Genomic DNA, 25,360 nt, shown 5'->3' on the forward strand with positions numbered 1-25,360 from the left:
TTACTTGCTTATAAATGATTTACTCTCCAAGTGTAAACTCTACCTACCTGAGAAATGTTGAACAAAAAAAACAGTTAAGGAAACTTGCCAACCTGAGTAAGGCCATAAAAAAAGCATAAATGTATAACCAAGCCACTTGTCAGCAGTTTTTCCAATAAGGACAACATATTTTATGGCTGTTAACAAAACATAGGAGAGATCATATTTTCATGTCTGGAATTGCCATATAACCTTCAGTATGCCACTTCCCAGCTCAAATGCATATCTTATTTTGAAGTCGAAAACATTAAATTTAAAACTGATGTTAGAGTAGTGAATGTATTCGTTTTCTTTGGCTGCTATAACAAAGTAACACAAATAGAGTGGCTTAACAGAAATTCATTGTCTCACAGTTCAGGTAGCTTAGAAGTCCAAGATCAAATTATTGGTGGGGTCATGCTCCTTCCCTCTAAAGGTGCTGGGAAATAATCTGTTCCAACTCTCTCTCCTTGTTTCTGGTGGTTTGCTGGCATCATTGGCACCCCGGTCTGTTCCTTTCTGTCCACATGATATTCTCCCTATGTGTATCTTCATCCAAATTCCCTTTTATGTGGGCATCAGTCTATTGGGATTGGGGGTCACCCTACTCCAGTATAACCTCATCTTAACTAAGCTAATTGCATCTACAACAACTATTTCCAAATAAGTTCACAGTCTGAGGTGTTGGAGGTTAGGACTTCAATATATGAACTTGAGGAGATAAAACTCAACCCATCACAATGTGTTAGGGTACTGATAAATTAAAATCTAAGATATTTTTATTTTTTTATTTTTCTTTTTTTAAAGAAAAAAATGGGAGAATATTGCTGAAAGAACACAGGAGCCAAACTAAAGGAGTTCCTAATGGCCAAAGCTGCAATAGTTTGAGCAAAAGAAGTAATGTTATCATTGAATTAATAAAGTATATATCCATGAACCCTACTGATATAAATTTTATTTTATATTTTTTACTTTATTTTACTTTACAATACTGTATTGGTTTTGCCATACATCAATATGAATCCACCACGGGTGTACACGTGTTCCCAATCCTGAACCCCTCTCCCACCTCCCTCCCCATACCATCTCTCTGGGTCATCCCAGTGCACCAGCTCCAAGCATCCTGTATCCTGCATTGAACCTAGACTAGCGATTCATTTCTTTTATGATATTATACATGTTTATAGGATATTCTTAAATAACCCAAACTCTTCTCCTAACAATGCTTGTGGTTTGACATGTTACTTTGATAAGTGAAGCCCTCTTTTCAGGTGTGAAACATGATATTTTGGCTTATGAGTTGTGTTTCCATGCTTTAACCCTTAAGGGTAGCATCATTGCTATTTTTTTTCTGCTGCTAAGTACTCACCATTCATCCATAATGGGGACACATCAGATATGAAGTAACTGTAGATACATTTTTCCAAGGAGTGAGGGGTAGGGAAAGTATCAGCTGGGAAGAATAGAGTGTCCTGGTCATCCCTGTATTGGTGATTCCTCTCCTGGATTTTTGCGATGGACTGAATGTTTGTGTACCTTCAAAATTCATGTGTTGAAACTCTAATCCCAGTGTGATGGTATTTGGCCCTGAGGCTGTTGGGAGAAAGTTAGGTCATCAGGGTGGCACCCTTGTGATGGGATTAACGCCCTTATAAGAGAGAGACTTGAGAGAGAAGACCTGTTTCTCCCACCAGAAAGTGGGCCTTTACCAGATACCAGATATGCTGACACCATGATCTTGGACTTCCCAGACTCCAGAATCATCAGAAACAAACACTTGTTGTTTAAGTTACCCAGTTTATGGTCTTCTATTACAGCAGCCCAAACTAACATAATTCTGACCAGAATCAAATCACCAGACATATTAGAACAGAAGCCAAAGTCTCTTCCCCTGAATGGACATTTGTGTGGAAAGCAGGGCTGGGTGACAATGGGTCTTATGAGTGGAGCAGGTCCCTTGAAGAAGGAACTGAGCCATTCACTGTGCAGTCATGAAGCCTCTTCAGTGGACAGAGCCCTGTCTCCCGGGGTCAGGAGCTTTAAATCCCGTCATGGGCTTGGCCACTAATTGACAGCACAATCTTAGACAAATCACTAAATCTGGCCTCAGAATCTTCACCCATAGACAACCTCTGGGGCCCTGTTTTCTTTAAAGTATATTTTCCTTTGATTCTTCTCTCTCGTTCCTACTCCTCTAGCTCACCTTTCAATGCTGCAGGTTGAGAAGGATTCCTTAGGTGCTACAGCAGAGATGAAAAAAGTGTGACTGCCTTTAGGGAATTACAATTTAGCAACAAGATAGCATTTCATTGCAGAGGTAATTAGGGGATTGAACAGCCTATGATCCTGTGCTGCTCTGGGCTCCATATTGTAGGAATTTATAAACAGCAAAGGGTGATAGGAAGCAGCAGAAAAGAAGAGCTTTGAACTGGGCCTTAAAGAATCTCCTGAAGTTAAGCTGCAAAGAGGAGGAGGGGAAAAAAGGGCAATTGGTATAATACAGACACAGAAATACACATGTTTTAAAAGAAACAAATTTTAAGAAACAGGGAACAAGTCACATTTCTGGAACAGGGGTTGTGTTGGACAATATGAGAGTATAACTACATATTGAAGTACATTCAAAGTAATTTTATTTTATTCGGGTGTAATGTTAGTCAATTTAGAATTGATCTGAGAGGCCAAGGGAACCGAAGTCAGTTTTTGAGCACAAGAGAGAATTGTTTCAACTTAAATTGTTTAGCCCTTTGATTACTTGGTTGAGTTTTTTCTGTGTTTCATCACTTTAATTTTGGCTTCAGACACAAATTATAAGTGGGACTTATATTGGGCTCCTCCACATGGCTTGTTGCTAAAAATATTTAATTCTCCCTTTTGGACATTTGAAAACAGGCAGAAGAGCTCAGGTTCATAAGAGGAAACAGACAGGAGGCACTTTTTTGCCTCCATTTTAACTTTTGCATTAGTCATATCAATTCCTCCCACAATTCATGCAAGCACTAAACAGAGAGGTATTGTCCTGGCTTTTTTTTTTTTTTAATTTTTATTTTTACTTTATTTTACTTTACAATACTGTATTGGTTTTGCCATACATTGACATGAATCCACCACGGGTGTACATGCGTTCCCAAACATGAGCCCCCCCTCCACCTCCCTCCCCATAACATCTCTCTGGGTCATCCCCATGCACCAGCCCCAAGCATGCTGTATCCTGCATTGGACATTGACTGGCGATTCGTTTCTTACGTGATAGTATACAGGTTTCAATGCCATTCTCCCAAATCATCCCACCCTCTCCCTCTCCCACAGAGTCCAAAAGTCCGCTATACACATCTGTGTCTCTTTTGCTGTCTTGCATACAGGGTCATCATTACCATCTTTCTAAATTCCATATATATGTGTTAGTATACTGTATTGGTGTTTTTCTTTCTGGCTTACTTCACTCTGTATAATCGACTCCAGTTTCATCCATCTCATTAGAACTGACTCAAATGTATTCTTTTTAATGGCTGAGTAATACTCCATTGTGTATATGTACCACAGCTTTCTTATCCATTCATCTGCTGATGGACATCTAGGTTGTTTCCATGTCCTGGCTATTATAAACAGTGCTGTGATGAACATTGGGGTACATGTGTCTCTTTCAATTCTGGTTTCCTCAGTGTGTATGCCCAGCACTGGGATTGCTGGGTCATAAGGCAGTTCTATTTGCAATTTTTTAAGGAATCTCCACACTGTTCTCCATAGTGGCTGTACTAGTTTGTATTCCCACCAACAGTGTAGGAGGGTTCCCTTTTCTCCACACCCTCTCCAGCATTTATTGCTTGCAGACTTTTGGATCGCAGACATTCTGACTGGTGTGAAGTGGTACCTCATTGTGGTTTTGATTTGCATTTCTCTGATAATGAGTGATGTTGAGCATCTTTTCATGTGTTTGTTAGCCATCCGTATGTCTTCTTGGAGAAATGTCTATTTAGTTCTTTGGCCCATTTTTTGATTGGGTCATTTATTTTTCTGGAATTGAGCTGCAGGAGTCGCTTGTATATTTTTGAGATTAGTTGTTTGTCAGTTGCTTCACTTGCTATTATTTTCTCCCATTCTGAAGGCTGTCTTTTCACCTTGCTTATATTTTCCTTTGTTGTGCAGAAGCTTTTAATTTTAATTGTACCCCATTTGTTTATTTTTGCTTTTATTTCCAGAATTCTGGGTTCTGAGTGTTTTGCCTATGTTCTCCTCTAGGAGTTTTATAGTTTCTGGTCTTACATTTAGATCTTTAATCCATTTTGAGTTTATTTTTGTGTGTGGTGTTAGAAAGTGACCTAGTTTCATTCTTTTACAAGTGGTTGACCAGATTTCCCAGCACCACTTGTTAAAGAGATTGTCTTTACTCTATTGTATATTCTTGCCTCCTTTGTCAAAGATAAGGTGTCCATATGTTTGTGGATTTATCTCTGGGCTTTCTATTTTGTTCCATTGATCTATATTTCTGTCTTTGTGCCAGTACCATACTGTCTTGATGACTGTGGCTTTGTAGTAGAGCCTGAAGTCAGGCAAATTGATTCCTCCAGTTCCATTCTTCTTTCTCAAGATTGCTTTGGCTATTCAAGGTTTTTTTGTATTTCCATACAAATCTTGAAATTATTTGTTCTAGTTCTGTGAAAGATACCGCTGTTAGCTTGATAGGGATTGCATTGAATTTGTAAATTGCTTTGGGTAGTATACTCATTTTCACTATATTGATTCTTCCAATCCATGAACATGGTATATTTCTCCATCTATTAGTGTCCTCTTTGATTTCTTTCATCAGTGTTTAATATTTTTATATATATAGGTCTTTAGTTTCTTTAGGTAGATATATTCCTAAGTATTTTATTCTTTTCGTTGCAATGGTGAATAGAATTGTTTCCTTAATTTCTTTTTCTACTTTCTCATTATTAGTGTATAGGAATGCAAGGGATTTCTGTGTGTTGATTTTATAACCTGCAACTTTACTATAATCATTGATTAGCTCTAGTAATTTTCTGGTGGAGTCTTTAGGGTTTTCTATGTAGAGGATCATGTCATCTGCAAATAGTGAGAGTTTTACTTCTTCTTTTCCAGTTTGGATTCCTTTTATTTATTTTTCTGCTCCAATTGTTGTGGCCAAAACTTCCAGAACTATGTTGAATAGTAGCAGTGAAAGTGGGCACCCTTGTCCTGGCTTTAAAAGATTAAAGGCTAAGAAATACTGACCTCCAGACTCAGAGCTGCTGAATCATTGTTAAAAGAGAGTGACCTAGAATTCATTAGAATATCATCTTAATATCTGCAGAAAGTGAATAGTCTCATCATATAGGAAATGGTCAGAGGGGTGAGGGGGAGTGGAGGATTCTATCAAGTTCAGAAATTTCTACTTAGAAGGAAACACAATTAATATCTTAAGAGCTAAAGAATAATGAAATCCCACCAAGTGACATGGCAGCCTGGGCAGGGGTTGCAGATTTTCATGAGTAGGCAGAAAAGACAGATAATTTTAAGTATGACTCCAGCAGGGGAAGCCTCCTTCCATATGCTGTGCAAGACTGGGAGACAGCCTATGTGGAGGGTTTGATGTAGTGACTGTAAATAACAGGATTTATTCCTAACTGTCATTCATTCATAAAGTGCTTTTAGGGTCACTGTCAAGAATCCTGTCCTATTCAGTATCTGGGCCCAAAATCTCAACAAGCAGACTAGATGTTCCCTGGCATTGTCTGTTGTAAACAAATCATCTCCTTACCAGTAAGTTTATTTTAACATGGGAAGACTCCAGCTAAGTACAGAAACATTTAAGAGCATCAGAATCAACAAATGTTGATATTTGTGCCTTCTAAAGAATTGTACATGTATAGCATTTTAAGTATTTATATCCTACAAATAATTTTATCTATGCAGATTAGTCTTGTAAGTTTAGTTTATAAGTGTGCAATTGACCAACAAATTTATGCTTGTGAGTTTCAGCTGCAATCTCACTGTTTATACAGTATTGGAATATTTAAGAAAGTTTAAATAATACCACATTTAAAAGTTTAATAAATTAAACTTTTAATAACAAGAGCTTGAGAAGATCTGTTGATTAATTGAAGTACTCAAGAATCTGAAAAAATATTTAATTCATAAACCCAGTGAGGAAATCTAAAGGGCAATCTTATCATCTAAGTTTAAAATTGTGCCCCAAACACTAAAGTTTCCTTAAAATTGAATGCTTAAATTTGCCAGACTTAAAAATAGAATAATACTATTCATATATTGAACTTAAATGTATAAGAATGGCTTATATTTTTCATTTGTACTTGTATGAATCAGAAATCCAAACACTGTATTCTCTGCACAGCTCTTGAAGCACCTCTCCAAGCTTAAAGCAAACATCTCCTTTTATTGCTATTTATTTAGGGAAAATTGTTATCTATTATTTTATGCATGTCCTCTATTTTTTCAATCTTCTCCATCTGGAATTCAGATTAGATAGAATATAGAATTTCTGGATCTATTCTCCATGTATACAAATGTTTCTTTCATGCTTTGTAATCTATTAATTCCTTGCATTTGGGATACCTTGTCATTTCTCAGCTTTTATTTTCACTGCTCCTGTAGTCCTCAGTGACTCGTGCATCACCTTCCTAATCCACATCCAAGATAAAATCACTACAACCTTGAGTAGTGAGCCCTGTAGTGACATGATGAGGACACTATGATGGTCATAACCTGATCTCCCACTTTAACAGTGAACTGGCAGTTGGTGCCATGCGAGGCTGCAGTTTCCTAAGCAACGGTGGTAAGAGATCACAGAATTTACTGAGGAGGTATTGGAGACCACAGAAAGAGCTGAGGAGGTATTACCATGTCCATAGCCATGTGGATATTGTACTGAATTATTTAAAGAATCTCTTTCCCTTGGTTATGGCACATCAAGCATGGGTGAACTCTGAAGAGGCTTGATAAAAGCTCAGGACTTGAGACTGGTTTTTGGAAGAGTTGAGATAAAATACAAACAAAAGTAAGGGAGGATGCTCTTCCTTTACTCCTTCCTTGGTGAAGGTTCCATAAAATTATATTAATTATATTTAGTTTATTGCTCATTTCATGGACTAGAGGCAGATAACCCCAAACTATGGACTTAGACCTGAACAGGAAGTTTCTCCTCTGAGGACTCACTGGATTGCATCTCACTTGTGTTCCCTCTGTGCAGAAACTGCAGGAATAGACATTTCTGCTATCTTGTAAAGACTGCTAGTATATTTACACTTACAGTTTTCAAAACTCCAGTCTCAATCTCATTCATGCTAATTATCATAGAGTTCCTACTCAGGCCTAGGTACCAGCAATGCCATTTTGACATAACTGCAGTTGACAGCTAACTTGTTTGAAATACAAATTGCCAAAAATCATAGAAACTTGCCCTAAGATATAGGATACATATAGGGCAGAATGCCACGATCACCTGGGGCCCACAGCATGTGGGCATTTCATATGCCAGTAGTAAGGTCTACTGCAGTGTTCAAGATAAACCTTTAGGCACCTTCATCAGCTCTTTTCAACCATTACATAAAAAAAGAAATGTGTCCAGTTCTTTGGCCTAAAGAATCCACTCACATCCCTCTTCACTATCATGTGAAAATACCAGACTGGGGCAGCTTTCTGGATTAGTCAGTGCTTCTGGAACACCAGGGAGCTTCTGGTTTAAATTGCGCACATGTCACCTCCAGCTACCCACTTTTTTTTCTGGTTATTGCTTAATCACTAAATTGTGTCCAATTCTTTTGCGACCCCAGGGACTACAGCCCCCCAAGCTCCTCTACTTGCTAGACTGCCTCTTTTCCTTCATATTCAGGTCAACCATCCATGGACTCATGCAGTGCTCCTTATCTTTTCTGTCACAGCAGAGACTGGCCTTTCTGTCTAATCTGTACTAAATTAGCTTCAATTTTGTCTCAGAGATTCTAGATTCATAAAATGTGACAGCCAGAAATTGACCCTTTCAATTGAATTCCCTACCTTTAGAGAGAAGACATGGTAACTGCTTAAACCCTAGAGGCTAGTGGTGGTAAAGCCAGAATGAGAAAGAATTTCAGACTCTCCTTTGGGAGTTACTTAGTCCACAAGTGAAAAAGGGCTCTGACTGTTTACCCATGTGTTCCATAAAAAGCTTCTGTTTTAAGCCCTCAGTTATTTTAGCAGAGGGGATGGCATGGTGGCCATCCTAAGCCATGTGACTTTTTCCTCTATAGATAATATGCAAACTCTCCTTTCCTAGATTTTCATGGCTTTTTTGCTATGTGCCCTTCTGTAACCATGGATCATCCCTTTTATCTTCTTTGAGAGAGTGCACCACAGGATGACTTCCAGCTTGCTCTTCCCAGGAGAGAACGCAGGTGCTACAGAAAGAGATATCTCACGAAAAGGAATTTCAGTGTCACACAGGTTCTGTCTTCATGATATAAAGGTGGGGTGCAGCTGAATAACAAAAATATCTGTGGTGTTTGAACCAAGGTCCATGAATTTATTTATTTCCCACTATAGCAAGATGGTAAACAAGTGAAATCCCATCTATGAGTTACAAGTGATAGTAAGCCCAGGAACCTTGAGCATATATATCTATAAGGCAAACAAAACAAATATTTTTCAGAATGTGAGCATCATGCTTTAACTAACCTAGGGAGAGCCACCTCAAGCCCCCAATATCATGACACCAAGAATCATTCTCAATCAGTTGTTCTCCAAACAAAAGATAAACAGGCAAAACTGTAACTAAATAGAAAAAGAAAAACTTCATCTAGAAAGACTGGATGCCATCAAAGTCACATCTCTTCTTCTGAATCTTGTTCTCGTTCAGCATTTTTCAGCAGTTCAACTTCTGAAGGGCAGAACCTCGTAAATCGAGATTTAACCAACCTGAGGAGAATGAAAGTCATCTTACAGTATTCCATTTAAAATTAAAACCACACACTATCTGTATCTATAGTACAACAAACTCCAATTTATCTGTGCAAATGGAAGAGGCACCCCTCAAAAGAAAATCACTTTTATTTGGCTTTGGATTTACCTGCAAACATTTTGTGGATTAAAGCAGTCTATAAGCAAACAGACACAATAAACCTCTACTATGTAACATGATTGTTTGCATCATATTCAAAATTCATAACTTTAATCATTTCTAAGACAAACAAAAGAATCTCTGGACTGTAGTAGGCCCTGAAGAAACTGAGCTCAGCTGAGTATTACAAAAAGGAGCCCTGTCCTGAGAAGGAAGCCCATGAAGCCATCTCCTTCCCCAGGTTGAGCCCCATGTCAAGTCTGGGCTGCACTGCAGCCCTTACTGTGTCTTCAGAGAGCTGCTTCTATGCTGGCCCCAGGCTGTTCTGTTACATGTGATGGTCCCTGATGCACTAAAAAGCTGAAAGAAGTAACCTCTATTCTTGTAACTGTTTTCATAGACTAAGAGACTCTGTAGATGCTGGGGAAATTTCAGCATTGGAAGATGCCAAGTTTTTTGGTAGCAGAAACTCAGCAGGCTCTCAACTTTTCTGATGTAATCAGAACTACGTAAAGCTTTTCCTGTGCAGGATTATTTGTGAAGAAATGGTGCTGTGCTGCTGTTGCTGCTGCTGCTGCTGCTGCTGCCAAGTCGCTTCAGTCGTGTCCAACTCTGCGCGACCCCATAGACGGCAGCCCACTAGGCTCCCCCGTCCCTGGGATTCTCCAGGCAAGAATACTGGGGTGGGTTGCCATTTCCTTCTCCAATGCATGAAAGTGAAAAGTGAAAGTGAAGTTGCTCAGTAGTACCAAATTCTTAGCGACCCCATGGATTGTTAACTTCCAGAGGTACATAAGGATATGCAAACAAACTGATAAACCAAATCCGAAATCATTATTGTTTTATGAAAAACATCACCAGCCTATCTGTAACTTTACACTTGTTTTCTTTTTCTCCCAAAGAAGGTCTGGCCCACCCCTCTCAATACACCAGGGTTTTACTTGTGCTCTGGATCTCACTAGAACATGAACTTCCTAAGAGCAGAAGCTTCATGTTATTTACTGCTCTAACTCTTGTCAGAGTCTAGAATAATCATAATAATTGTTCTATGGTTCATAGAATAATTGTTTACTGGTTCATAATAGTGGTTCACTATGTATGTGATGATTCAGTGGACTGTGGAGCAATCCTACAGGAGTTCATATCACTCATCTACCCAGAGGTAATTCTTCAGTCACTTCCAACTCAACATTAATTTCTCCAACACACAACAATTGAATGGTTATCAGTAACATCTACTGACTCATCAGAAGCCAAGAAAAGCTATTCAAAATTGTTCGCCTTGATAATTAGTTGACCATTGACCTGGTTCCCAACGTTCTCAACTCTTCAAGGCATAGTTTTCATGAAAAGCTAATAGTTTTAATTAAGGTTAAAACTGGGACAGTGTATCATTTCATTTTTTAAACCCACACGGTTATCTCCACATTGCACAACCTGAGTAGGTGCTAAATGAAAGGGATTAATTAGTTAGTATATTCATTAGATTCATTCTTGATGACTCTTCAGAAGTGAAACAAAGAACTAGCTATTTATTGTAGTAAGTTGCCTACATGTGAAACTTCAATTTGCACACTTTCAAATATGTAAATGTGCATGCCAGCCCTTATATGCCAGCTGTTGTACTATAGTACTGTACTTTTCAAGGTACTGTATTGTGAGGTTAAAAATACTTCTTTATTTTTGTGTTTGTTTTTTATGTACATATTACTTGCAGTGTGGAAAACCTGGGTTTGATCCCTGGGTCGGGAAGATCCCCTGGAGAAGGAAATGGCAATCCACTCCAGTACTCTTGCCTGGAGAATCTCATGGACGGAGGAGCTTGGTGGGCTATAGTCCACGGGTCACAAAGAGTCGGACACGACTGAGCGACTTCACTTTCACTATTACTTGTGGGAAAAGTATTATAAACCTATTACAGTATAGTATGATATACAGATATATATATACAATTGTGTTAGTTGGGTTCCTAGGCTAACTGTTGCACTTACAAACAAATTGATCTTATGAACATGCTCTCAGAATGGAACTCATTTGTCTGTAGCAAATTTGCTGTAGAAATTGTTTACACAGTTAACAGTGTTAACATAGTGACTATTCCTGTTACAGATTCCTCCTCTCTGAGTTATATCTGCTGTTGTTAGACACCATCAAGCTGAGGCATATTCAGGCTCTGTCCACACCCTGAAGCCCTTGGTATTGACACACACAGAAATGGCTACTGGGGAGAGATTGAGGGATGGAATAATAAAGAGGAAGTACAAATAATTGCTAGCTCCTGGAATGGTGCAAGTTCAGGAAACTAAGTTCAAGGTGTGTCTGGGCTTTTGCTCCCACATGTTCTCTTCTGCTCTTAATATAGAGCAGAGCTGAGACTCTGGGTATACTTCCAGAGTTGAAGTGGAAATCAAACTTCCAAAAGGCAAACTACCATCTACCATGAATTTGGTCATTTCTATTTTATTCTTCAAAATGGCTCACAAGAATCATTTGCTTGAAAAACCAACCTGAAAATGGGTAATATTTCTCTGTCCATCGAGAGGGGCTTTTGAAATACTTCTCTATCACAGTGATGTTTATGTAAGTTTATATGGGAAATACAGTAAACCACACAATAAGATTTCCCAACAGATCGGTCTTTCCTATGAGCTCTCATGAGAATAACAGGCATGGGACTAGATGAGGCAATCTTTAAATCATTATTCAGGAAAGCTGGAAAGCACAGCTTCATTTTTCAGAGATTTGGGGGGCAGCAGTTCCATAACCCAGTTTTGTTTCCATGGTGATCTTTGTGCTTTGTCAAATAAATTCAGATAGAATGTCCTTTAAACCTATCACCTGTGACTGAGTTACAATCCACTTCACAGTCAAACCCAGATGTACAGATTTTCAAAGCTCTTCATGACTACAGGATTGAATTGAATTATCGTACATATAACCTCACTAAAAGTCAACATTCAATCTTTGTGATATTGTTTAATCTACTGCTTAATATTATATTAAAATATATCAGAATACAAGCCCTTGGCCTTATATTTCATAAGCAGTATGAGAGTAAAACTTAAAAGCATATAAAACATGATTCCCAAACAACTGAATCCTGTTTGAGTAGTTCTGAAGCAGAGCTGTTAAAATAGAAAATAAGTGTTTATTGAGAGTATGCCAAGATCAGTGAGAGATATGAAAAAGATCTTTTCCTCCAGGTAGCACAATCTAGTTAGCAGATAAGCCTAACATGAGCCAATAGTAAATATCACAAGATAGATCAAAACTGTTAAAATGTGTGATCAAGACTAAAGTACTGTAAATTCATGCAAGGAGATAAGCAAAGACTAGAACAATCACTTAAGTTTTCATAGAAGAGATGAGCATTTGATTGGATATGCCAGGTAGAGACAACATGTTGTCAAGAAGTCCAGGGTGCCAGGGAAGGAGAGTCAGTTGCAAAAGTAAACATGGAGTTTCTGGTTTCTAGAAAACTATACTGGAGAAGGCAATGGCAACCTACCCCAGTATTCTTGCCTAAAGAATTCCATGGACAGAGGAGCCTGGTGGGCTACAGTCCATGGGGTCACAAAGAGTTGGATACGACTTTGCTTGTGTGTACTGAAATGTAACTTCCTCCAATTTTAAAGGAAAACTGGAGAAGGAAATGGCAACCCACTCCAGTGTTCTTGCCTGGGAATCCCAGGGACGGGGGAGCCTGGTGGGCTGCCGTCTCTGGGGTCGCACAGAGTCGGACACAACTGAAGTGACTTAGTAGTAGTAGTAGTAGAAAACTATACGTGGATAAGAGGCTCATTAGGGGTCTGAAGGTTTTTAAAACAGAAAGAAACAATAGTCTTCTTTTGGCTCTAGAACTGACATGGAATAGAGAGGCTTCTTGAATGCCAGCTTTATTCTTGGAGGCTGCCCAAACCCTAAGGAGATGAGGCCCAGAAGTAAGCCTAAAATAACAGAGGAAGAAGTCAAGTTTCACTCAGTGGCAGAGTGAACCTTAACCACCAGTGCATACACATGCTTTGGGGGAAATGAATAGGACTAATAGAAATCATTCAATAAGAAGGTAGAATTTCAAGCGGGCATAGCACTTAGACCTCTAGAAGGAGGTAACTACAAATCAAAGCCTACGAGAGACATCTGGGAGCTAGACAAGGAAAAGGCTTTTTCACCCAGAGACACAGCACCAAAGCTCTTTAGCAGTAAAGCCCAAAGAAGCACAGAGCAGTAGAGGTAGCTGCGGAAACATCTAGAGAGAGGACTAGAAAGCTAGTTTGGGCATAGGCTGAGACCCCATTGGGCCTCGAATCAACTACTGAATTTAGGGATCAAGAGAACATGCTAGACATGTACTATCCAAAATGATGGTCACTATGTATATATGAAAGCTAAAATTAATTAAAATTAATGTAGCACTGGGTTGGGAAGATCCTCTGGAGAAGGAAATGTCAAACCACTCCAGTATTCTTGCCTGGAAAGTCCCATGGACAGAGGAGTCCTGCAAGCTACAGGACATGGGGTCTCAAAAGAGTCAGATATGACTTGGCAACTAAATAGCAACAACAATAACAAGGCACATGTCAAGTACACAATTATCACACATGGATCATGGCTACATGATGGAGACTGCAGATATAGAACACTTCAATCAATGCTAAAGTCTGAAGGACTAGAGCCTGCATGATTAATAGTTGGAATCAGCCAAGCCAACTGTGGTTTGGCATTACCTACCATGCTAATGGAAATAAGGAACCTTGCTCATTCCATTCTATTCCTAATCATCCTTCAAGCTGCAGCTTAATTCTCAATTGTGAGGAGGCCTCCTGTGTGTTCCAATAGTGCTTTATTCTTACACTATTTCCATTTATCATACTATATTTAAACTCTCTCTCTCTCCCCATAGGGTCTATCCCTTATACAATTTTTGATACAGAAGAAGAAGGAGAACAAGAACAAGAAGAATAATAAAAAGAACAAGAGTGGGTGGGGGAGCTGGTTCAAGATAGCAGCCTAGGAAGGTCCTGAATTCACCTCCTCCCATGGACACAGCAAATCTACAGCTACATAAGGAACAATTCCCTATGGAAATAGAAAAGGGCCTGAAAACTAGCCAAACAGCTCCTCTACAATAAAGGACAAAAGGTCCACAGTGAGAGGGGTAAAAGAGGCAGAGACAAGGTCCCACCAAAAACCCCACCTCCAGGGTGGAGACCCACAGTCTATGAGATCTCACAGATACAGAGCTTCTTCCTGAGGAGCAAGAATTTGTGCCCTATATCAGGCACCTGAGCCCTTGGGACTTGCATTGATGAGATGAGCCCCTAAAACATCTGGCTTTGAAGACCAACAGGGCTGATGTCCAGAAGAACCAAAGGGCTGTAAGGAATGGAGATTCCACTCTTAATGGGCTTGCATGCAGACTCACCCACCTGGCCATACAGCACGAAAACCACAGTTTGAAGAGTCCAGACCATATGTGAATGGGATTCATTTGCTAATCTTAAAGCATCTGCCAGCAAGGAAGAAATCTGTTAGGATTCTCTCCCAGGAATGGAAGCACTGGCAGGTAAAATTTTTGCTTTCTTCCCTCTCTACTTGCTAGTGCCAGTATTTTTGTACTCTCATTCTAACTTGCTAGCACCAGTGTTATATCAGAGGAGAAATTAAAAACCACCTGGAGACAAGTGGAAAATGGAAATACAACATACCAAAATCTATGCAATGCAACAAAAGCAGTTGTAAGATGGAAGTTTATAGCAATAGTCCTACCTCAAGAAATAAGAAAAATTTCAAATAAACAACCTCACTTTTACACCAAAGGCAGCTAGAAAAAGAAGAGCAAAAAAACCCCAAAATTACCATAAGGAAGTAAATAGTAAAGATCAAAGTAGAAATAAATGAAATAGAAAGTGAAAAGACAATAGAAGAGATCAGTGAAACAAACAGCTGGTTATTTGAAAAAATTTAAACAAAATTGACAAACCTTTAGCGAGACTCACTAAGGAAAAAAGAAAATGAAAATGAAATGTTAGTCATTTAGTCATGTCTGATTCTTTGTGAGCCCATGGACTGTAGCCTGCCAGGCTGCTGTGATCATGGGATTCTCCAGACAAAAATAGTGAAGTGGGGTGCCATTTCCTTCTCCAGGGGATTTTCCCGACCCAGGGATCAAACCCAGGTCTCCCACATTGCAGGCAGATTCTTTACCATCTGAGCCACCAGGGATGGAATAAAAGAGAGAAGGCTCAAATAAAATTAGAAATAAAAAAGGAGAAACCAACATTACCCTCACACTAAAATCAGACAAAGATATCACATACAAAAAAGAAAATTACAGGCCAATATCACTGATAAAAATAGGTGCAAAACTTTCAACAATATAAGTAAACTGAATTAAAGCTATATTAAAAGGATCAAATACCCTGATCAAGTGGGATTTATTCTAGGGATGTAAGAATAGTTCAACATCCACAAATTAATCAATGTAATATATCACACTAACAAAAAGAAGGATTAAAATCATATGATTATCTCAATAGATGTATAAAAACATTTGACAAAATTCAACATCATTTATGATAAAAACTTTCAACAAATGGATATAAAAAGATGTATCCTAACATAATAAAGACCATATACAACATCCTCACAGGTAACACCATACTCAGTGATGAAGTCATGAAATTTTATTCCTTAAAATCAGGACCAAGACAATAAGGTTCACTCTCACTACTTTTAGTCAAAATAAAGTTTAAGTTCTAGCCATAGCATTTAGGCAAGAAAAAAAGGCATCCAAATTGTAAAGGAAGAGGTAAAACTGTTACTATTTGCAGATGACATGATACTCAATATAGAAAATCCTAAAGACTCCACCAAAAAAACTGTTAGAATTAATAAATAAATTTAGTAAAGCTGCATGGTACAAAATCAATATGCAAACATGTTACATTTTATACAGTAACAAGGAACTATTAGAAAGAGATATTAAGAAAACAATCCCATTTACAATGGCATCAAAAAGAATAAAATACCTATGAACAAATTTAACCAAGGAAATGAAAGACCTATATGCTAAAAACAATAAAACATTGATAAAAATAATTGAAGAAGACACAAATAAATGGAATGATATTCCATGCTTATGGACTAGAAAAATTAATATCATTAAAATGTCTACATTACCCAAATTGATCTACAGATTCAATACAATCTCTATCAAATTATGAATGGCATTTTTCACAGAAATAGAACAAACAATCCCAAAGCTTGTATGGAATCACAAAAGATCCTGAATAGCCAAAAAGAAGTTGTTGTTCTTCTTAAAAAAGAACAAAGCTGGGGGGGGAATCATACTTTCTAATTTCAGACTATACAACAAAGCTATAAAATCAAAACAGTATGATATTGGCATAAAAACAAACCCATAGATCAATGACAAAAATAAAGAACTAAACTCATAAATAAATGGTCAATTAATTTATGATAAAGGAGGCAAGAATATAAAATGAGAAAAGGCCAGTCTTTTTGTTGTGCTGGGAAAATTGTACAGCCATGTGCAAAATAATAAAAGTGGGACACTATCTTATACCATACATAAAAACTAACTCAAAGTGGATTAAAGTCTTGAATGTAGGACTAAAACCATAAAAATCCTAGAGGAAAATATAAGTGCTAAGTTCCTTGGTATTGCTCTTGTTGATATTTTCTGAATCTGACTCCAAAGGAATAGGCAACAAAAGAAAAACCAAACAAATGGAACTACATCAAATAGAAAGCTTCTGCACAACGAAGGAAACCATCAACAAAATAAAAAGGAAATACTGAATGGAAGAAGATATTCCTAAATGATATCTGATAAAGGTTATATCCAAAATACATAAAGAAAGCAAACAACCCAATAACAACAACAACGAAAATTCAATTTAAAAATAGAGAATCTGAATAGACATTTTTCCAAAGAAGACCTACAGACAACTAAAAGGCACACCTGTAGAACAGCTGTTATCAAAAGGACATGATATAACAAGTATTGGCCAGAATATAGAGAAAAGAGAACGCTGATGTACTATTTGGTAGAAATGTAAATTGGTATAGCCACTACAGAAAATAGCATAAAGTGTCCTCAAAAAATTAAAAACAGAAGTACCATACAATCCAGCAAATCTACTTCTGGGTATTTATCTGAAGAAAATGAAAACACTAATTCAAAAAGGCACCTCTAGGTTCATTATGCTGTATTTATAATATAATAACCAAAATATTTGGGTTTCCCCAGTGGCTCAGGGGTAAAGAATCTGCCTGCAGGGCAGAAGATGTAGGAGAGGTGAGTTTGATCCCTAGGTCAGGAACATCCCCTGAAGAAGGAAATGGCAACCCATTCCAGTATTTTTACCTGGAGAATCCCATGGACAGAGAAGCCAGTGGGTTATAGTCCACAGGGTCGCACAGAGTCAGACTCAACTGAACACACACACGCAAACCAGGATATGGAAACAAATGCCTATCAATTGATGAATGGATAAAGGAGATGTTTTATATATGTGTCTATACATACAAGATAAGTATTTTATACTTATATGTATATAATAGAATATTACTCAACCATAAAAAAGAATGAAATGGACCTTGAGGTATTAGGCTAAACACAATAAGACAGATAGAGAAAGACAAATACCAAATGATTTTACTTATCTGTGAGATCTAAAACACAAAGGAACAAACAAAACAAGGAACAGATTCATGGTTGCCAGAGTTGGGGGAGGTAGGCAAAAATGGGTGCAGGGGATCAAAAGGTACAAAATTCCAGTTATAAAATAAGTAAGTCTTATAGTTTGGGGAATACAGGTCTTTGGTCTCCTTAGGTAGGTTTATTCCAAGATATTTTATTCTTGTAGTGGGGTTGTTATTCTTGTTATTACCAAGTTGTTATTCTTGGTAAATGGGGTTATTTATTGAATTTTCTTTCTGATCTTTTATTGTTAGTATATAGACGGTGGCTCAGAGGTTAAAGCATCTGCCTGCAATGCAGGAGACCTGGGTTCGATCCCTGGGTCGGGATCCCCTGGAGAAGGAAATAGCAACCCACTCCAGTATTCTTGCCTGGAGAATCCCATGGGTGGAAGACCCTGGTGGGCTACAGTCCATGGCGTCGCAAAGAGTCGGACACAACTGACCAAGCGACTTAACTATAGGTAAGAACAGACTTCTATGTATTAATTCTGTAACCTGCAAATTTACCAAATTCATAATGAGCTCTAGTAGTTTTCTTTTGGTGTTTTTAGGATTTTCTAAAACATTTTCTACATGTATAGTATCATGTCATTTGCAAACAGTGACATAAATTTAACTTCTTTCTCATTTGAATTTCATGTATTTCTTTATCTTCTCTGATTGCTGTAGCTAGGACTTCCAAAACAGTATGGAGATTCCTTAAGAAGCTAAAAATAGAGTTACCATATGATCCTGCAATCCCACTCCTGGGCATACAACCAGAGAAAAACATGATCCAAAAGGATACATGCACCCCAATGTTCACTGAAGCATTCTTGACAGTAGACAAGATATGGAAGCAACCTAAATGTCCATCAGTAGAAAATGGATAAAGAATGTGTAGTACGTATTTATACAAAGGAATATTACTCAGCCATTAAAAAGAATACTGCTATTTGCAGCAACATGGGTAGACCCAGAGATTGTCATATTTAGTAAAGTAAGTCAGACAGAGAAAGAAATATCATATCTTATTTATGAAACAGAAATAGACTCACAGACTTAGAGAAGGAACTTATAGTTACAGGGGAGAATAGTGGGGGGAGGGATATTTAGAGTTTGGAATTGATTTGTACACACTGCTGCCTCTAAAATGGATAACCAAAGAGGACTGACTGTATAGCATAGAGAACTCTGCTAAATATTCTATAATAAACTAAGTGGGAAAAGAATTTGAGTTATATGTATAACTGAATCACTATTCTGTACACTTTAATTAGCACAACCCTGTTAATCAACTGTACTACAATATAAAATTAGATACATGTAAATGTATAACTGAATCACTATTCTGTATACTTTAATTAGCACCACACTGTTAATCAACTGTACTATAATATAAAATTAAAAATTGTAAAAAACAGAATAAAATAAGTCATGGGGATTTTGTATATAACACAGTGACTATAGTCAAAAATATTGTATTGCAGATGTGAAAGTTGGTTAAAAAAGTAAGTCTTGAAAGTTCTCATCACAAGAAAAAAATTTTGTAACATTAATATGGTGACAGATGGTGTAACTATTAATAGACTGATTGTGGTGGTCATTTTGCAATGTATACAAAAGTTGAATCATTATGCTGTACAAAATGAAACTAGTATAATGTTGTATGTCAATTGTGGTGGTCGTTGTTTAGTCTCTAGGTTGTGTCTGACTCTTTGCAACCCCTTAGGCTATAGCCTGCCAGGCTCCTCTGTCATGGGACTTCCCAAGCAAGAATACTGGAGTGGGTTGCCATTTCCTTCTCCAGGGGATATTCCCAACCCAGGAACCGAACCCCCATCTCTTGCATTAGCAGGCTAATTCTTTACCACTGAACCACCAGGGAAGCCCATGTCAATTGTACTTCAATTGAAAAAGAAATCTATCATAGGAACCAAAGCAGGGAAAAAAAGAGCAAGGGTAAGAAGAATTTCTGTTGAACTCTTATTATATTAAGGGCAGTTTAATGATATGATCTCATTTAGGTACCATCATTATCCCCATTTTGCAGACAACAAAACTGATATTTAATGTAGTTAAATAATTTACCCAAAGTCTTTTAGCTGACAAGAAGCAGAGCTGGAAACATGGGTTCTTAGCAATCTGTTACATTGCTCCTCACCCATCATGAAACACTGTATCAAAGTCCTTGTAAAAACATGTAGCATTCAACTTAATCTTACTGTTACAAATATTATAGCAAATATCAAATTAATCAGATATTCAAAGTTAATGAGAGGCATACATGTTGGTCAAAAATGCCACCACATTTGGGAAGTGTCATAACTGATGTACACATGAGCAAATGGAGGGGGCTCACTACAGGTATGTTGATGACCATTTGGGAAAGAAAACAGAATATGCAAAGACGTGAAGGCACAGAAGAACATATTGAAGGGTGATGCATAGGTTCAGAGTACAGCAGAGACACTCTAGCTATTCCAATCTTAAACCAGCATTTATTATTTTAATTGGAAATGTTTGTGTTTGTAGATAATTTTCTGCTATATTACCCTGTTTGTGGAATGCTAAGGAATAAAATTGGAGAAGGAAATGGCAGCCCACTCCAGTGTTCTTGCCTGGAGAATCCCAGGGATGGGGGAGCCTGGTGGGCTGCCATCTATGGGGTGGCGAAGAGTCGGACACAACTAAAGCTACTTAGCAGCAGCAGCAGCAGCAAGGAATAAAATACCTCTTTGAACTTAAAGTTCAGACTGTTGAGTCTTGATGATGGTATACAAAAAAAAAACAAAAACAAAAAAACAGAATTTCTATGAACAAAAATCACTAACTTACCAGGTGACAAAGGCATAAATTGCTCCAGTGATGATAATGGCTGTTGCATAATGCCAGCAAAAGCACATAGTGAGAAACATAATGTTGTTATGATCCACTAAATCCCAAGGAGGGCCTCCGTTGAGGGGATAAAGGACAAACCCAATCTGTAATTTAAAAGAAAGAGTGAACATTAAAGCATTACCAGCCATATTGCCAAAGATGGTGCAGTTCAAAATGGTTTCTTTCAAGATTAATGGTGACAGATAACTCCCATTATCTGAGATGCTACAGATAAGAAACTATCTGTTTTACTAAGATAGACAATATCTACTAAATCATATTTTTGCAAAAATGTTTAGGATATTTACAGATCAATTTTCAAAATATGACTACTTTGGCCACCTCATGCAAAGAGTTGACTCATTGGAAAAGACTTTGATGCTGGGAGGGATTGGGAGCAGGAAAAGAAGGGGACGACAGAGGATGAGATGGCTGGATGGCATCACTGACTTGATGGCCGTGAGTCTGAGTGAACTCCGGGAGTTGATGATGGACAGGGAGGCCTGGCATGCTGCGATTCATGGGGTCACAAAGAGTCGGACACGACTGAGCGACTGAACTGAACTGAACTGAGTCATCTCTGTAGATTGGTAGACTTTCAGAGAATTTGGTAGGATTCTAAGTTGCTCAGTTTCACTCTGTTATTTCAAAATCAGAGTTTTTTTTTAAGTTTTTGAAATAAACAAAGCCCACTGGTAACATTATATTTATACTTAAAGTTTGTCTCCTAAGATCAGGAGCAAGACAGAGTGTTTGATTTTACCATTTCTGTTCAACACTGTACTAGAAGGTCTAGCCAGAGCAACTAGTCAATAAAAATAGATAAAGGGCATCCACACTGCAAAGGAAGAAGTAGAACTATCTATATTCACAAATAAAATGACCTTATGTATAGAAAATTCTAAAGAATCCACAAAAAGCCTATTAGAGCTAATAAATGAATTTAGCAAACTTGCAGGATACAAAATCAACACTCAAAACATGTAATGGACAATTCAAAAAAATAAATTAGGGAAACAACTCCACTTATACAAGCACTGAAAAGAATAAAATATTTAGGAATAAATTTAATCAAGGAGGCTCAAGTCGTGTACCTTGCAAACTACAAAACATTGTCAAAAGAGATCAAAGATCTAAATAAATGAGAGTATAACGCATGTTCATGAACTGGAGCATTTAATATTGTTACGATGGCAATAGCACCCAAAGCACTCCACAGATTCACAATGATCCCTATCAAAATCCCAATGGTCTTTTTTTTGCAGAAATGGAAATCTGATTATAAAATGTATGTGGTATTGCAAGGGACCCTGAATAGCCCAAACAGCCTTGAAAAAGTAAAGCAAAGTTGTAAGTCTTACACTTAGTGATTTCAAAACTTATGACAAAAACTACAATAATCAAAATATTGTGGTACTAACATAATGGTAGACATACAGATCAATGAAATAGAATTGTGAGTCCAGAAATAAGACCATAAACCTGTAATAAATTGGTTTTTGACAAGAGTGCCAACGCCATTCAATGGGGAAGTTTAAGTCTCTTCAACAACTGGTGCTGGGACAAATGAATATATACATGCAAAAAATATATATATTATTTACCCTTATTTTATACCATATATAAAAAATTAACTCAAAATGAATCAAAAGCCTAAATATGAGAACTAAAATCATAACTTCTAGAAGAAAACATAAGGAAAAATTTCATGTCCTGGGTTTTAGTGATGATTTCTTATACATGACACCAAGACACATTAAAATTAAGAATTTTTGTACATCAAAGGACAGTATCAAGAAAATAAAAAGAAAATCCTATGCATAGGAGAAAATCCTTGCAAATCATGTATCTAATAAGGAATTGATATCTAGACTATATAAAGAAATCCTAAATCTCAACAAAAAGCCAAAAAAATATTTAATGGGCAAAGGGCGAGAAGACTCATTTCCCAAGAGGCATACAAATGGTTGATAAGCTCAAAAAAATTATGAATATCATCAAGTTATTAGAGAAATACAAACCAAAACCACTATGAGATACCACTTCACTATGAGATATTAGTATCCCCTAGGATGGTAGTAATAATAAGTAACAAGTATAGGTAAGGCTATGGCAAAAGTGGAATCCTTATGCATTGCTGGTGAGAATGTAGAATGGTTTAGCCATGTGGAAAACACTTTGACAGTTTCTCAAAAAGTTAAATGTAGAATTATCACATGACCTGGCAATTTTATTCTAGGTACTATATATGCCCCACATAATTGAAAAGAGGTATTCAAATAAAAAATTCCTACACAAAATTACATGACAGCATTTACACAAGGGCCAAAAGCTGAAAAAAATCCAAATGTCCATCAATTGATGATGAATAAGCAAAATGTGGTTATTCCATATAACAATATTATTCAACCATAAGAAATAATGACATATTAATACATAATACAATGTGAATTAATATAATGAAAACATTATGTTAGAGAAAGAAGCTAGACACAAAAGGTAACTGCTTTAACTTTTTATTTATCTATTTATTTTTGGTTTTGCTGGGTCTTCGTTGCTGTGCACGGGCTTTCTCTAGTTGCAGCAAGCAGCTGCTACTCTTTGTTTTGGTGCGTGGGCTTCTTCTCATTGCTGTGGTCTCTCCAGTTGGGGAGCATAGGCTCTAGGTTGCACAGGCTTCAGTAATTGTGGAGCACAGGCTTAGCTTCTCTGTGTCATGTGGAATGTTCCCGGACCAGAAATCGAACCAGTGGTCCCTGCACTGGTAGGCGAATTCTTATCCACTGCGTCACCAGAGAAGTCCAAAAGAAAACATATTGTATGGGGCAGGGTGAAGGACAGTGACTTGGATACAAGGGTCTGTGTGAGTCATCTCAGCAGTTTGATACAGTTTGAACAATCAGTACTAAGACAGTAGTTGGTCCCATGAAGACATGGTACTATTTCTCCCTTAGAACACAGATTATAGACTAGCAGATGCTGAGCCACATCTATATCACAGGCATGCTTTGCCTGCCCTGCACATTTTTAAAATAGTTTGAATTAGTTTACTACACTTCTAAAATTAGGGAACTTTGCACAAAAGTACATCTCAGCTTATTTCTAAAAATAGAAATATCTGGCCACACCAGACCTGTGTTCCAAAGCACAGGTTCTCCATCGATTCATCATTCAGGTTGGTAGCTGCCTGACCAAGTGGAGCAGTCCAGAGGCCTTCATTTTTACACTGGTGCTATGTACTTTATTTATTAATCGATGTCACATTCATAAATTTTTCTAAAATATCAGAGCTGAAATAAGCTAGATAGTCTATAATAACTCCTTCCTGCCCTTCTCTACATCCCAGGGGCCAGACTCCTTTTCTTGTCTCTATTTTACAGATAAGAAAACTAAGTAAGGCACAAGCCTGCCCCTTTGTCTCCAAACAGACAAAAAGGCCAGCTCCTGAGTCACCAGGCAAGTCCAAAATATGGAAGTGGATAGCCTACCCCTTCTCCAGGGAATCTTCCTGACCTAGGAATTGAACCAGGGTCTCCTGCATTGCTGGTGGATTCTTTACAAGCTGAGCTACCAGGGAAGCCTATATATTGCTTCAGTTCATTTCAGTTGCTCAGTACTGTCAGATCCTCTGTGACCCCATGGACTGTAGCACTCCAGGCTTCCTTATACATCACCAACTCTTACAGCCCACTCAGACTCATGTCCATTGTGTTGGTGAGGCCATTCAACCATCTCATCCTCTGTCGTCCCCTTTTCCTCTCGCCTTCAATCTTTCCCAGCATCAGGTTTTTTCCAGTAAGTTGGTTCTTCGCATCAGGAGGCCAAAGTATTTGACTTTCAGCTTCAGCATTAGTCTTTCCAATAAATTTTCAGGACTTACTTCCTTTAGGATTGACTGGTTGGATCTCCTTGCAGTCCAAGGGACTCTCAAGAGTCTTCTCCAACACCACAGTTCAAAAGCATCAATTCTTCGGCACTCAACTTTCTTTATACTCCAACTCTCACATCCATACATGACTATTGGAAAAACCACAGCTTTGACTAGATGGACTTTTGTTGGTAAAGTAATGTCTCTGCTTTTTAATAGCTGTTAGTCATAGCCTTACTTCCACAGAGCAAGCATTTTAATTTCATATTGGCAGTCACCATCTGCAGTGATTTTAGAGCCCCCCAAAATAGTCTCTCACTGTTTCCAGTGTTTCCCCATCTATTTGCCATGAAGTGATGGGACCAGACGCCATGATCTTCGTTTTCTGAATGTTGAGCTTTAAGCCAGCTTTTTCACTCTCCCCTTTCACTTTCATCAAGAGGCTCTTTAGTTCTTCTTTGCTTTCTGCCATAAGGGTAATGTTATCTGCATATCTGAGGTTATTGATATTTCTCCCGGCAATCTTGATTCAAGCTTGTACTTCCTCCAGCCCAGCATTTCACATGATGTATTCTGCATATAAGTTAAATAAGTAGGATGATAACATACAGCCTTGACGTACGCCTTTCTCTATTTGGAACCAGTCTGTTGTTCTATGTCCAGTTCTAGCTGTTGCTTCTTGACCTGCATACACATTTCTCAGGAGGCAGGTAAGGTGGTCTGGTATCCCCCTCTCTTTAAAAATTTTCCACAGTTTGTTGTGGTCCACACAACAAACACAGTCAAATGCTTTGGCACAGTCAAGAAAGCAGAAGTAGATGTTCTTCTGGAAC

At 37.9% G+C, this 25,360-nt stretch overlaps 1 protein-coding gene across 2 annotated transcripts in view; it reads right to left on the bottom strand.

Moving 5' to 3' along the window:
* Window positions 1–8,510: 8,510 nt before the first annotated feature.
* Window positions 8,511–25,360, bottom strand: part of LOC120852590 (transmembrane protein 45A-like) — a 72,460-nt gene continuing 55,610 nt past the window's right edge. For both annotated transcript variants that reach the window (XM_040225924.1, XM_040225930.1), the window contains exons 5-6: window positions 20,618–20,763; window positions 8,511–8,928 (exon numbers count right to left, since the gene is read on the bottom strand). In XM_040225924.1, the coding sequence (XP_040081858.1) occupies window positions 8,835–8,928; window positions 20,618–20,763 (240 nt within the window). In that variant the 3' untranslated portion in view covers window positions 8,511–8,834. The remainder of the gene's footprint in view (window positions 8,929–20,617; window positions 20,764–25,360) is intronic.

The sequence above is a fragment of the Oryx dammah genome, unplaced genomic scaffold (genome assembly GCF_014754425.2).
Source record: "Oryx dammah isolate SB20612 unplaced genomic scaffold, SCBI_Odam_1.1 HiC_scaffold_2, whole genome shotgun sequence".
Classification (NCBI taxonomy): Eukaryota; Metazoa; Chordata; class Mammalia; order Artiodactyla; family Bovidae; genus Oryx; species Oryx dammah.